At 49.2% G+C, this 15366-nt stretch overlaps 1 protein-coding gene across 3 annotated transcripts; it reads right to left on the reverse strand.

Annotated features, from left to right (window-relative positions):
• Positions 1 to 217: 217 nt before the first annotated feature.
• On the reverse strand, positions 218 to 14611 carry LOC134572686 (myoD family inhibitor-like). Of its 3 annotated transcripts, none has more exons than XM_063431794.1 (5): positions 14547 to 14611; positions 3181 to 3281; positions 2954 to 3109; positions 1851 to 2159; positions 1554 to 1622 (listed from the first exon to the last, which is right to left on the reverse strand). In XM_063431794.1, the coding sequence occupies exons 2-4, from the start codon at positions 3269 to 3271 to the stop codon at positions 1888 to 1890; spliced, it is 519 nt and encodes a 172-aa protein (XP_063287864.1). In that variant the 5' UTR covers positions 3272 to 3281; positions 14547 to 14611; the 3' UTR covers positions 1554 to 1622; positions 1851 to 1887. The 3 variants fall into 3 exon arrangements, with proteins under 3 accessions (XP_063287865.1, XP_063287864.1, XP_063287863.1); XM_063431793.1 differs by lacking the exon at positions 14547 to 14611 and adding an exon at positions 4984 to 5045; XM_063431795.1 differs by lacking the exons at positions 1851 to 2159; positions 14547 to 14611 and adding an exon at positions 4984 to 5045 and having other exon boundaries at positions 218 to 1622.
• Positions 14612 to 15366: the final 755 nt, after the last annotated feature.

Genomic DNA, 15366 nt, shown 5'->3' on the forward strand with positions numbered 1-15366 from the left:
AGTGTCTCTATGGTTTTCCCTGTTTTTGTGCTGGGAGTGAAGCAGGGAAAACCATAGAGACTAACTGACGGTTTTCGAACACTGTCTGACCCAAGGTGTACGTACATGGCTGAAGGATCCTGTCATATACTAAGGGGAGGGATGAGCTTTTCCTCATTTTCTGATATATACTTCAATTGAATAAAACTTTTTTCTTTCAATTTATTGTATAAAAAATATTTTTGAGGTGACAGTCGTCCTTGAAGTTATACATTTTAAAGTCAGTTATGTTTCGAGATTTCAAACCTAACATTCACATTGGATGTCCAGCGATTCCCACTTTAGTAAGCTTGTGTTTGCATTTCTGGAGACTGACAAACTCAAATCCCCATGCTGGGCGTGCTGGGCCCTGCCTTGGAGGACTTTGCATATCTTGTCTACCCAATCTCTGAATATTGCTGGTCTTGTTGTGCGAATCCTGAGATTAATGAGTTTGTTCATGCCTCACTCTGAGCATTACTCTCCCAGATGTGTGAATTACTTGCTCTCTGGGACCCGTAATAAGTGTGGATAATGGGGTTTATGGCAGTAATGAGTTCTCTAATGTGCTGAAAGTAATGGCCTGGGAGTATTAAGTGATGGGATGTAATGCTGATATATACTGTATTTACACTGGAGGATGGGGCTCGGCTGAAATCAACAGGATTCTACCAGCCCTTCCTGTGCATCCAGGGGTCCTGCACGGAACAGCACAGATAGCAATAGGAAATGGCCTTATCTCTGTTTTTGGTGAAACAGTGTGAAAACTCCAAACAACTGTGCCCTTTCCTGCAGGGCTGGGACACTGTAATAGATAACCTTAAAATGGATGCAAGTGGCTCAAATATCCCCCAGATTAGCCCCCTTCAATGTGACCCATTATTGGTGCTTGGCAGGGGGGTCTGAATGAGAGGGTGGTTTAGGACTATTGTTCTGTTTGGAAATGTAATATGTATAATAAAATGGAATGGCTTTAATTAGACTGACACGTGGAGGATACCACAAACTGTCCATGGGTGAAGGCATACATTTCCACGGCACAGATAATTGTCACTTATTCCTGCAGGATGCTGGGAGCCACGAGCACGAGGAGGGAGCAGTAAGGGGCATTACCTGATAAACTTATTTCAGCTGGATATTCCTGGGTTACCAGCCCAAAGAAACTCCTTCCATTAAGACAAAAACACTATAGACAACAAAGTAGGTAGAACATTGTCAGAGCGTGTTCATCCTTCACATGCCAAAGTTTGGGCCCATGTGCCCGTGGGAAGCCACTCATTCCTTAGAAGGTCTATCTCGCTGCTATATCCAAGCATGCCTTTGGGTTGATTTCCAGACATGGTCCAGTCAGGATGGGAAGCAGAGGGAGCAGCACTCCAGCATAATGTCCAGGCAGTCAGATGAGCTACATGCCTCACCTGTCACCATGCAGCCTGGGGCACAGGGCATACTCCCAGCCGAGGCACAGCACATTCCCTCTGGGGACACTGAGCCACAGAGCACTCCATCACCACACAGACCACAGCTCGCACAGTCCACGAGCGAGGAACAGAGGAGGGACACCTCACAGAATAGAACTGCCAGTAGACAGAGAGTGCACCTGTCTAAAAGAGACAAAGAGATATACCTTCACTTTACAGTCAGGAGTCAGAGAGTGCAGCTTTCTAAAGATACATATTTGAAACTCTAGGGAGGAACTCAACAGAGAAGACATTTGATAGCGAGAATAACAGTCAGAGACTCAGGTAGAGACCTTAGACAGAGGATAAGTGTCTAATGAGACAGACAGCATTCAACACAGACACTACAGAGAGAGATGCAGCAATCAGTACCGTAATCTCTTTGTTAGTAGATGGAGGTTAGGATTAGTCAGTGGTAACATAGCTCAGAGACTTCCATGGCTAGCTCCAGACACTCAGCTGTATGCTGACACACATCCAGGAAGCCGCAGTCTATGTTATCGCAGGACGAGCAGCAGCAGCAGCAGCACAGCTCAGGGAAGCTGGGCAGGCAGTCGTTAGGCAGGGAAGAGGAGCCCAGACAGCGCAAACCCAGACTGCAAGTCCCCGGAAGCAGGAGAAGACAGTCAGAGAAATGACAGAAGAGACAGGCGAGGAGCAGAGAGGCTGCAAGATCTGACACTGCCAGGGGAAAAAAAATACACATTAAAACAGTCAAGCCATCTCTTACCCCTTACTATGCTCCCCTAGGCATGAACCAACCAATGTATCTGACCCATGTTACTCGTAATTATAGGCACAGAACCCTCGGAGCAGAAAATATTTCCTGATGACGCCGAGGAGTGAACGTGACAACCATGAAAATATTATGGATTTCCCCCCAGAGGAGCATCACTGCTTCAACCAAACACTGTGACTCCCCTCCTTGATTACCACCGCTTCAACCCCTGGTTTCCTCTCCCTGGGCAATACCTCTTCAATCTAACACTCTAATTCCTCTTTCCTGTGCACCACTGCTACAACCCAACATGGTGAGTCCTCACCCTAGGTACGACCTCTTCAACCCAATATGACTGATTCCCCTCCATTGGCACCACCTCTTCAACCCAATATGGTGACCTCCATCCCTGGCAACAACCTTTTCAACCCAACACTGTGACTCCCCTCCTTGATTACCACCTCTTTAACCCAACATGGCACATCCTCTCACTGGGCACCTCGTCAACCAAACACTCTGACACCCATCCCTGGCACCACCTCTTCAACCCAACATGGTGACCTCCCCTCCCTAGGCACCAGATCTACAACCCAACACTGTGGGTCTCCCCTCCCTGGGCAAAACCTCTTCAATCCAACATTGTGATTCTCCTCCCTGGACACCACCTCTTCAACTAAACAATGTGATTCCACTCCCTGGGTTCTTTTCCAATATCCACCTATCTTCCAATAGTCTATCATCTTTCATCTCCCCTTACCGTCTCCTGCAGCCTCCTCGATGTGTTTGGCAGAAAGTTTACTTCTTTCTATGGAATTCCCTTTAGTTGATTTCCTTCCCTTATTCTTGGTCACATTAGGCTCTGGACCTCGGCGGAGCTGCTGAATTGGTGGCTGGGTCTGTGTCTGGCCATGGTCTACGGGACAATACAAACATTGGACAGGACAGCTTTAAAACAAATTGCCCTTATTGCTGCATTAACATTACCTTCCTCCAATACGGTCTCTGCTGGAGCCAGCCTGGGATTCCCTGACATTCTTCCAGATGCCTCAAAACTGGTGGAGGGTCCATCATTCATATTGAGAAACCTAGAGGAACAAACAGGGGCCATCACTTACTACAGCCCTCAGTAAGCAACTTTAGTCTCCATTTACTGCTGCATGAAATTGGCCACGAGAGCAGGACTTACAATCACTGGGTATCATGCCATGGGCATTAAAATCACATTGTCCATGGAAAATGGGGTTAGATGGACTTTTCCCCTTTAATGCTTTTTTCCCCCCTACAACTATTACAGATTGTTTGAAATCCTTGTGCAAGCAAAAGTACATGGTCTTTAAAAATAACTTCAAATTACAAGAGAGATATTCAGACCCCCACCCCCACCCCCCCGGGAGAAAATCAGTCCCCCACATCCTGTGCAAACACAATACTATGGACATTCAGCCTCACATATCCTCTGTACCCACAATACCATGGACATTCAGCCCCCCCCCCCCCCACATCTTGTGCACCCACAATGTCATGGACAATCTTTCCCCCACATCTGTGTGTACACACAATACCATGAATACCATGTACAATCAGTCCCCCCAAATCCTGTGTACACACAATACCATGTACAATCAGTCCCCCCACATCCTGTGTACACACAATACCATGAATACCATGGACATTCAGCCCCCCTAATCCTGAACACCCCCAATACCATGGACAATCAGTCCCCCCACATCCTGTGCACCCACAATACCTCCAGTTAGTGCACACTCACTCTGTACATCCAGTTAGTGCACACTCACTCTGTACCTGCAGGTAGTGCACACTCACTCTGTACATCCAGTTAGTGCACACTCACTCTGTACATCCAGTTAGTGCACACTCACTCTGTAACTGCAGGTAGTGCACACTCACTCTGTACATCCAGTTAGTGCACACTCACTCTGTACATCCAGTTAGTGCACACTCACTCTGTACATCCAGTTAGTGTACACTCACTCTGTACCTGCAGGTAGTGCACACTCACTCCGTACATCCAGTTAGTGCACACTCACTCTGTACATCCAGTTAGTGCACACTCACTCTGTACCTGCAGGTAGTGCACACTCACTCCGTACATCCAGTTAGTGCACACTCACTCTGTACATCCAGTTAGTGCACACTCACTCTGTACATCCAGTTAGTGCACACTCACTCCGTACATCCAGTTAGTGCACACTCACTCTGTACATCCAGTTAGTGCACACTCACTCCGTACATCCAGTTAGTGCACACTCACTCTGTACATCCAGTTAGTGCACACTCACTCTGTACATCCAGTTAGTGCACACTCACTCTGTACATCCAGTTAGTGCACACTCACTCTGTACATCCAGTTAGTGCACACTCACTCCGTACATCCAGTTAGTGCACACTCACTCTGTACATCCAGTTAGTGCACACTCACTCTGTACATCCAGTTAGTGCACACTCACTCCGTACATCCAGTTAGTGTACACTCACTCTGTACATCCAGTTAGTGCACACTCACTCCGTACATCCAGTTAGTGCACACTCACTCTGTACATCCAGTTAGTGCACACTCACTCTGTACATCCAGTTAGTGCACACTCATACTCACCCTGCCACCCCAGGAATTAGTTAAATACTTTCTGTTGGAGTCCTGCTCCTCACACTAAACTCAGAGTACTCACTATCACAACACAGACTCATTTAGTTCAGCTCAGTTGATTCTCAGAGATTTCTTAGCTGTAGTCTGATATAACTTTCAGATATTGGGTCCCAGTGCCTCACCTTCAATTCCTGTATCACAGCCTGGGTTACCTGCTCAGCCACTCCAAGTACTCACACTGAATGTGTCAGATAGATGCTCTGATTTCACTGTATCCTGAGCAGTCATGGGAGGGAGAGGGATGGGGGGAGGGGGGGGGGAGAGAGGTATGGGTGGGAGAGAGAGGGATGGAGGAAGAGGGAGAGCAAAAGAGAGGGATGGGGAGAGAGAGGGAAGAGAGACAGAAGGGGAGAGAGAGATGGGGAATGGAGAGGGTGAGAGAGAAGGGGGACAGGGAGGGTGAGAGAGGGATATGGGGACAGGGACTGGAGGAGAGAGAGAGAAGGGGTAGGAGGGAGGGTGAGAGAGAGAAGGGGAGAGAAAGAAAGGAGGAGGAAGAGAGTAAGGAGAGAAATAGCAGGAGAGAGAGGGGAGAAATAAAAGGGGGAGAAAATGGAGTGAGAGAGGGGGAAGGAGAGAGAGAAGGGAAAAGGGAAAGAGGGAGGGTGGGAGAGAGAAAAAGGGGGGAAGAAGCAGGGATGGAGAAAGGGAAAGGAGATAGGGAGAGGGGGAATGTGACAAACATAGAAACATAGAATGTGACGGCAGATAAGAACAATTCGGTCCATCTAGTATGCCCAATTTTCTAAATACATTCATTAGTCCCTGGCTTTATCTTATAGTTAGGATAGCCTTATACCTATCCCTCGCATGCTTAAACTCCTTTGTTAACCTCTACCACTTCAGCTGGAAGGCTATTCCATGCATCCACTACCCTCTCAGTAAAGTAATACTTCCTGATATTATTTTTAAACCTTTGTCCCTCTAATTTAAGACTATGGCCTCTTGTTGTGGTTGTAGCGGATGGCATTGGGCTGTCCTCAAAAGTTCATTTTAAAAATGCATTTCGTGTAATTATTCCCATGTATAGCTGTATTGTATGTAGCCTTCGTCTGTGTAACAGCACCCCCAGGCATAAAATGGGTTAAACGCCATTTAGAGGATATTCCCTTCCAGATATACAGGCAGCTACTGTAGACACCAATCCACCGAACCGGAGTAGCATATGAATGCTCTCAAACATACGAATGCTGTAAACAGCCGAATAGGAAAAACCATACGAATAGGTTTACACTCCTAGCAGTCAAACTGGAACAGCATACAATAAATCCCCCCAAGAACGAGACAAGGCTCCTTTTGAGGGTCAAGCAGGAACAGACAGAGCTGTGGGTTTATTGTTCTTATATACACATTAGTACCACCCACAGGGTTTTGGAAAACAACCAATCAATCCGTACAATACACACAGACACTCCCACACAAGATCCTCCCCTCTGCCTGTGATACAATTACCTTACACAATGGGTAATGTAATTATCACAGGCAGAGAAATAGTTTTTCCACATTATTCATAACTTAAAAGTATGCATCACATTCACATCACATCACATTCACTTACATTTTCAGAATCAGCATACTCCAAATACAAACATACGTCAAAATCATACAAATTGGTCCAGTGGTTCAAAAGATAGATCGTAGTCCTTTGTGACCAAATGAAGCATGGCTTTTCTGCCCAAAACCAGTTCCACATAGTCTTCTATCCTGGAGATAATTGGGAAGTTATCCAATTATCTCCAAGGACAGAGGCAAAACTCCATTGAACACATGGTAGCAAAAGACAATAAAATGCATAAAAATCTAAAAACTGTGCAGCTATTGCATAAAACAGGTACATTCAACATATCCCCAGATAGCTCAGATCTGAGAGCACATTATTACTGAATGGCGCTAAGATCACATACATACAGTTCAATTGCCATGGAGCCAAAGTCTTTCCCATAGTCTTTCATTATACGAATGGGCTCTATGGCATAGCTATCTGGGGTATCACCGCTCAAACAGGGAAAGCACCGAATGACCCGGCTTTTGTGTCTTTGCAGGGGAAAATCAAGCGTTTCAACATGGGGCCATAGTCTAAAGGCAGCAGGCGGACAACCAGGCTCCTCCTATGCACAGTGGTGAGATTGGTTTCGTCACAGTTTGATTGTTCAGTAGTTTTCATTCCGTGTTCCATACGAATGAAAATACCGAACCATCAGACCACCCCAGAGAGAAGTGTGTACCTCGTTAAGCTTTTCACACTCTGTAACCGCAAACTAATTGACCATGCAATCGTTACTTTGTATATATCTGGGTGGTCGCCATTCGGCATACGAACCGCATGGCGGCAGCCATCTTACGCAAGAAAATCTCAGCGGTGTTTGATAGTCGAGCGACTGAAACTCAAATCGGACACTCAATTACCCGAACACTGCTGAGACCTCCAGAGCTCCGTAACTCCCGAACGGAGGGGCCAACAAGCCCCTCGTTCGGTAAAATAAATGTCCCGAACAAGGGAATTAATACGAATACAGATTTAACTTTGGATGGCAAGTATTTCTTTGCATTTTATCTCCCGAACAGAGACCGACTGCAAGGCCAAAACACATGGAGCCTTTTTCGGATACTACCTCGTGTGCGGTCGGTCAAATTGCCTCTTCCACCAGGGGGTACCCATTATATAATTCTATTTGACTGTTTTGGGGTACATCCAAAAATCGGGTAAAACTGCAGTATGTATAAGTGGATTATGTGTCACACTGAGGGGAGGAGATGTGTGTGAGGTAACAGTTACACTATTGGATATTGTACTAATTAATGTGAATCCCTCCCTTGCATGGGAGAAAGCTTTAAAAGAAGGTTGTTCAGGGGGCGGGGCCTGGCCGCCGAGCTGGATGGACGTGGGGCACCTCGGCTCCTCTGTGAAACCCTAATATCCAGCTCAAAATTATTCTTTCCCCCCTAAAGAACACCACACAGCAGCTACTAGAAGGCAAAGGGGACCCGAGCACAACTGTCGGCGGACATACTGAACCCCGTCCTACCGGCGAGGCTGACTGCTGGGCAGCTGGGACTGCGGCCTGCCGTGAGGCTCTGGCGGGAGATGCGGCCGGTCTCCCGCGCTTAGTCCGGCGGGACCCCCCATGCACCTACCGAGGGCCCCGTTCTCCCCCCCTGTGGGCCGGGGGGGTTATCCCGGACCCCACCGGGGATGCAGCGAACACTCAAGCCACTTGAGCGTCGGAAACACAAACCCGAGACCGCATGGCAAAAATCAAGATGGCCGCCTCGCCTACAACAAGCCTAAGAACACAGGCGGTCACAGCAGAGCAACGGCGGGCTGTCTAGCCCGGAGGGAACTAAGTTTTAAGCGCACTGCTCGCAACCTTGCTAAGCCATCGGACCCACTACAGCAAGCAACCGTAGCAGATCCTCAGCCTCCTCCGAGGTCCGAAGCATGTCAGGTACTTACCTCCTGCCGCTCCACCAATCACATCAGCAACCCAGCGCCCCACTCTCCTTATGGGCTGGGGGCCGCAGGGAGGGACATCCAGACACCTGTCCATATACCCCTGGGAGAAACAGAGACCTTGAGGGCACAAGATTCAGCCTCATGGAGAAAGCAGGACTATGGACACAAGGCACAAGCCCTCACCAGAGCTCGAGTAGTGGAGTAACCCAGTTTTTCCTAAACAAAGTTCCTCATGATTTAAGATTATATGCCTCGCGATCTCTCTCACACTGTTGTCTACCCGGTGGTACAAATATACTAATACACAATCACATTGTCAGCTAGAGTACCCTGTTGATTGCTCTATTCTAATCTTTCTTCCCTGACAAGTCTTTGCTTTATAATTTTGTTTTGTGCTACTATAAAAAAAAGTGCAGTACAAAAAAAAAAAAAAAAAAAAAAAAGGTTGTTCACATTATTCCCCAATTCTTAGATGTACCCCAAATATACTAGGTACACCCCTAAATGTGGTATCCCCTGGTAGCCCTGATCTGGGTGAGCAACATATTAAATAATCACCCAGATCGGACCAGGGGTTCGGGAGTTATGGGGGTTTAAACTTTTGACCGACCGCACAGGCAACAGTAGCCGAAAATAGTTCCATAAGATTTGGCCTTGCGGTCGGTCTCCGTTCGCGGAATAAAAGTCACAAAATGTTTGTCATCCATGGCTATACTGGTGTTCGTGTGAATCCCCATGTTTGCATTAGTCTTTCTACCGAACGGCGGCTCGTTCGGTAGTTTCGGCACTAATTTATGGAAGTCTGGAGGTCTCAGCGGTGTTTGCCTAGTCGAGTGTCCGATTTTATTTCCAGACACTCGTCTTTCTGTTGTCAGTTCTGGTCGAGGGGGAAACTGTCTGTAGTCCGTGTGTAAGTAGTTGGTAGGGCATGTCTGTGCTTATGGGGAGTAAGGTTTGTGTCATGATGCTCTGCTTGTTTCAGCTAAGTTGGCTCGGGGGTTGCAATCCTGTCAGCCACGTATGTGGTCCACGGATACCAGGTCAATGCACACCGCTCCGGTCTCCCTTGTAGGTCGGCCGTCAGGGTTTCCATTGAGTGTATGTCCTCCACTGCCGCCACCCACTGCCTGAAGGTGGGTGCACTTGGCTGTTTCCACATCTTTGGGATGAGGGATTTGGCAGCATTGAGCAGCGGCAGGGATTTTTTGTACACTTTCAGTGGGCTACGGGTGTGGTGCAAAAGCATCGTTAAGGGTGCCAGGGGGGTATCGGAGCCTGTGATTTTGTTGATCTCTCCTCTAATCTGTTCCCAGTATGGGGCGATTACAGGGCATGTCCACCACATGTGGATATAAGTGCCGGGTTGCGTGCCGCATCGCCAGCATACGTCTGACGTAGTACCGTGCATGCGGTGTAGTGTGTCGGGCGTTCTACACCAGCGTGTTAGTACTTTATAGTTTAATTCTTGAAATTTCGAGCTAATAGAGCATTTATGAGTGAGGGTGTAGATCTTGTCCCATTCTTGTGCTGTGAGTGTCTCTCCCGCGTCCCTCTCCCAGTGGTCCTTGAACCTAAGCTCCACGTCCCTGTTAGTCCGGGTCATGAGTAGTGTGTACAGAGTTGAGATACCCCTGGTGATGTGTGTGCGGTGCACGCATAGGGTTGAAGTCGGTTAAGGGTCTGTGTAAGCGCCCCTTACCAAACAGGGATGATCTGAACTGTTCAAGGAATGTAGGAGTTCTGTCGGGGCATAGTTCTCCAAGTGTTTTGAGACCGTTGGAACTGAGCCACTGGTGTATATATAGCCAGTCCGTCAGTTGGAGTCCGGCTAAGTCACCGCGTGTTAGTGTGTGGCAAACCTAGCCACTTCTGGACTGCAATGTAGAAGGTTGTCTGTAGGCTGTATTGTGTGCTGTGTATATTATGCTGTATGTATACTGTATTATGGTGCTTCGCATCCTGGCAGCCGTAAGCTACCAGCATGCAGAACACTTCGTTCGACGAACAAGCGACTATCCGGGCTGTTCGTCAAAACAAATCCGGGCTCGCCTGATAGACCACACACTTAGAGGCGTTGCAATCGGTAATTAGAGGCTCTCCTAGGTGGCCGTCGTTCGACTACCGACCATGCGGCGGTCGGCCATCTTGGATTCGACATTCTTCAGCTGTGTTTTGTCGTCGAGCGCCTGGAACTGAAAACGGCTACTCAACGACACGAACATCGCTGCCCTTCCAGGCCGTTCGGGAGTCCGGTGTTCGGTAGGAACGTTCCCCTAAATACAATCGACAGATTGAGGGGAACTTCCATATATAACTTTATTTGGTGCGGCGTTCGGTTATTTCAGCTGGGAGCTGAGCGGTATTCTCTCAAAAGATGCGCTCAGATCCCAGCTATCTACCGAACGTTCGGCCCAGTCAAAATACCGAATAAAACGTAAAAACTGTATTTTAATGTAAATTGTCGGTTTTGCTGCACGAGGGGATAATCTACTTAATCGTCCATTTTAGTGGGAATATCCCTCTCGTGCAGCGGGGTCTGCTGGGAGAATTATACTGCATGCTGGGATAAAACCCCTGGAACCTCTGTAAGAAAACCCCTTGCATGGGGAACTGTATAAATATGCAGCTTGTGAATAAAGCCAGTTAGTTGACTCCCAAACTGTGTTTCGTCCGGTTATTGGGAGGATTGGGAATATTGCCTTGCTTTCTAACCTGACTGTGGATTACCTGTGATACCAGCGGACATCGTGGACTATACTACTGCATTCCGTTACATAGTGTATCTGCCAAGTCCGGGTTATGTATGATGGGGGTCAGGGGACTGGGTGAAGTGGTGAGTTGCAGACGGTATCGGATTGCCGTCCAGACCCGTAGGGTGGCGTCTATCAAGGGATTTTTGGTTTGTAGATCTGCGTGTGTGGCCGTGTGTAGCCACAGTTTGGGGGGTATGTGCCCTCCCGACTGTTCTAATTCCAGTGTAACCCATTGTTTTGTGGGGTGTTGTGCATGCCAGTCCGTGAGCCTGTGTAAATGTGCGGCCCGGTAGTATGTCTCAATTGAGGGCAGGCCGGCTCCCCCAAACGGTTTCGGCAGTTCCAGTGTAGTTCTCTTGGTGCGTGTTGGACGCGAATTCCAGACAAATCTGCAGATGGCTGCCGTCAGGGAGCTGAAGAACGCTCTGGGGACCGCGATCGGCACTGTCTGGAATAGGTAGAGCAGTCTGGATAGTAGGTTCATTTTGACTGCGTTAATGCGTCCAAACCAAGATATATATTGAGGGGCCCATTTTTTCATGTCTGCCTGGATCGTTTGTAGCAGCGGATGATAGTTTTGGTAGTACAGTTGGGCCATGTCTTTAGGTAACCATATGCCCAGGTATTTCAATTTTGTGGGACACCACTTGAAGCGGTATTGGGTGTATAGGAACGGTGAGGGGTCGAGCGGGCCTGGTAGGTGAAGGGCCTCTGACTTATCCGTGTTGAGCTTGAGGTTAGAGATCAAGCCAAATTCTTGGAATGCGGCCAGGAGGTTAGGAAGTGAGATCCGCGGTAGGGTGAGAAAAAACAACATGTCATCCGCGTATGCGGCTACCCTATATTCTCGTCGACCAACGGTGAATCCCGTGATTCCCCCGTCCCGTCGGACCGCCCCCATGAACGGTTCCAGGTAGAGGGCAAACAGGAGGGGGGACAGCAGGCATCCCTGTCGGGTTTCCGTTTCGAATAGGGAAGGGGGCGGACAGTGCCCCGTTTACCCGTATCCGAGCTGTCGGGCTGGTGTACAGGGATAGGACCCAAGATCGCATGCGTGGGCCGAATCCCATGTGTGTAAGTGTTTTTTCCAAGTACACCCAGTCCTCTGGGTCGAAAGCCTTCTCGGCATCCGTCGAGAGCAGGAGTTGCTCCCGACGATGCGAACAGACCACTTGCAGAATGTTTAGGGCTTTGATGGTGTTATCCCTTCCCTCTCTTTCAGGGACGAACCCGACCTGGTCTGAGTGGACCAGGTGTGGTAGGTGTTTCGCGATTCCTAAGGCTAGTGTCTTGGCGAACAGCTTAAGGTCTGCGTTGAGCAGGGATATGGGGTGATAGCTAGCGCAGTTCGTTTGGTCCTTGCCTTCCTTGGTTATTACCGTGACTATGGCCGCCAGTGTGTCGGTGGGAAACCGCTCCCCATCTTGGAGTGAGCCAAGACCTCGTAAGAGGTTTGGAAGTAAGATGTCGCGGAACGTACGCAAGTATGCCAGTGGGAGGCCGTCTGTGGGATTTGGAGATTTTTAATGCAGCTGCTTATTCTTCTACCGTGAGGGGTTGTTCTAGTTCCTCTTTCATTTCGGGGGTTAGTTGTCATTCTACATTTTGGTCTAAGTACTCCGATATTTGGTTGCGGCGATGAGTTTGTGCGGCGTCCGTTGTGGGTTGGGGAATGTTATATAAGTCAGTGTAGTATTCCACGAAGGCATGTTGGATACCGTCGGGTAAACTTGTTTCGGTTCTGTCTCTTGTTTTAATTTTGTGTATGTGGTTCGCCCTTCGTCTGTCCTGGAGTTGGCGGGCTAAAAGCCTACTGCTTTTGTTGGAGTATTCGAAGAAGTGCCGAGCTGACTTTCTAAGGGTGCGCAAGAGACCTTTGGCTAGTATGTCCCACCTCTGCCGCCTAAGCTCCGTCAGTTGGAGGAACTCGTCCTCTCCTTGATTTTGTTTGTGTGCCTGCTCCAGTGTGGCGATTTGTGCGTGTAGGGTGGACAATTGTTGTGAGCGTTCTTTTTTACGCTGTGAGCATATTTTGATATAATGGCCCCTGATGACGCATTTATGTGCCTCCCAGATGGTTAGGGGGGAGTATCTGGAGTGTTGTTAGTGTCAAAGTATTGTGTCAGAGCTTGCCTGGCTTGTTCCTTGTCCGCTATATCGAGCAATAGGTTCTCGTTTAACTTCCATTGCCGTTCTGCGGGTTTATGTAGGGGGGACTGGATTTGTACTGTAATTGGGGCGTGGTCTGAGTCTGCGATTAGCCCTATGTTAGCCCGTTGGAGTAGTGGTAGGGCCTCTTGTGCCATTAGGATGTAGTCAATTCGTCTGTAGCGCTGATGCACAGCCGAATAGTAGGCGTAATCTCTGCCCTCGGGGTTTGCCACCCTCCAGCAGTCAGCCAAGCCGCTCCGGGCTAAAGCCCTCCCTGTTGAGCGTATGCAGTGACCTGGTATCGGGGTTTCTCCCCTGGATGTGTCCAATCTAGAGTCAAGGGGAGTGTTTAGGTCACCAGCCACAATCAGAAGGCCGTCCCTAAATTTGTTTAGTAAGGCTAGTGTCTTAGTTAGAAAGACGTGTTGGTTTCGGTTAGGTGAGTACAAGCAGGCAAATTTGTAGGTGTTCTGTGCAATGGTACCTTTGACAAATATGTATCTACCCCCAGGGTCTGACTTCTGCTCCGCACAGATGAATGGGACTGTACTGGAGAGTAGGATTGCTACTCCGGCCTTCTTCCCATCTGGGTGATTAGCATAAAATCCCCTGGGGTAGCGCCCATTTCTCACGGTCGGCGCTTCTGCTCCCTGAAAATTAGTTTCCTGTAAAAACGCCACAAAGGCGCGCTCTGCCCACAGTGTGCGGAGTAGTTGGGACCTCTTCTCGGGGATGTTTAGGCCTCTCACATTGTTAGACCATAGGGTCAGTTGTGTCGGCTTATAGTTAGAGCCCATCGCTATCAGCGTTATGTGAGGGGTGTGTGTGAATATGTGTGCTTCAGTGGTTGGGGGGTGTAGGGGTTAGGTCTGTCCGGTGTCAGGGGAGGGGGAAAGTCTGTCAGAGAGTAAGGCAACTGTGACTCGCCTCGGATTTTGTCGCCCTTTGGTGTCTGGTACCCTAGGGGTGAGTCACCTCGGTGGCCTCCGAGTGTATATACAACGTGAGTCTGTTACTTGGGGTATGTGGTCCTTCTGGTCTAGGTCGTTCAGTAATGTCGTGACGAGCCATTCCCTTGGCTCCCAGCTCACCTATCATATCGTTTTGTAGATCTATCCAATTATGCTTCCACCCCGGAAACCCCACCCGCCATTGTCGTCCCACCTTGTCGTGGCCTACGTGTGAACTATCTGGCTCGGGCCCCTAGCTTGACGCTAATTTGTAACTGTTGCTATACATGCATTACAGCGCCTAGGCAATACTTTTCAAACATTAGAAACCATGTAACAATCATAAAAACAGTTGTGGAACAAGGCCCCCCACTCACCCCACCCAAGGAGCCTTCCGCTACCCCTCTTGGTGGCACCAATTCATGCCTGAAAAATCTTTGGCTGTCCAGAAGGTGCTTGAATCCGTACTGTCGGTTGGACCCGCCAGACTTGTGTATGGGGAGTTAATCCTCTCTGTGGAGAGTACAACCCTGGTATGGTGGCAGTCCCCTGGCCCCCACCCCCACATCCCACCCTCCCAAAGGTGGCTAGTGTTCCCGGGGCCATGGCAGCTAGCGTGGTATTTCCATGCAAAGTCTGTCCCATGGGGGCCCCCCACCCCTAGGTTGTGAGGCTCAGGCTGGGCCCTGTTAGTGTGATTCGGATCCTCGTGTTACGGGCCTAGGCCAGGGAGTCAAGTACATACCGAGATGTGCCGTGGATCGACCAGATGCGTGGGGGTCATGCCACCGCCTGGTGTCCGACTCCCAAGAGTGCTTCCGACGGTTGGTGGTAAGGCCTTCAGAGATGTCGCGTGGTATCATTCAGTATTGGCTGGGGGGATTCGTTAGTGTGGTGGCAGGTCTGCGGTTGGGGTAGCCGAATGGGAGATAGGGGGCCAGGACCACAGGATTCCATTATTCTTCGTGGCTGTCCGGGCCCCCCTGCCGGAACCCTCCACCTGTGAGGCCCGTGCCCGGCCTTTCGCTGGCGGCTCGTGGATGCTGTGGTTGTCGCTCCAGGACCCAGTTGGAGACCGTCACCGCGGGTAGACTAGCGGCTCGTATGAAGCGTGGTACATCTGCAGGCCATCGGATAATGTGCCAGGTGGAGCCCACCTTCGCCTGCAGGCTGAAGGGGAAGCCCCATTTGTATGGA

This window comes from Pelobates fuscus, chromosome 9 (assembly GCF_036172605.1).
Source record: "Pelobates fuscus isolate aPelFus1 chromosome 9, aPelFus1.pri, whole genome shotgun sequence".
Lineage (NCBI taxonomy): Eukaryota > Metazoa > Chordata > Amphibia > Anura > Pelobatidae > Pelobates > Pelobates fuscus.

Bases quoted from the DNA above. Each gene is read 5' to 3' on its own strand.
- LOC134572686 (XM_063431794.1), bottom strand. From the start codon at position 3,271: ATGAATGATGGACCCTCCACCAGTTTTGAGGCATCTGGAAGAATGTCA. The intron at 3,110-3,180 runs GTAATGTTAATG...ATTGTCCCGTAG, and splicing joins AGAGACCGTATTGGAGGAAG to ACCATGGCCAGACACAGACC. The intron at 2,160-2,953 runs GTAAGGGGAGAT...TTCCCCTGGCAG, and splicing joins CGAGGAGGCTGCAGGAGACG to TGTCAGATCTTGCAGCCTCT.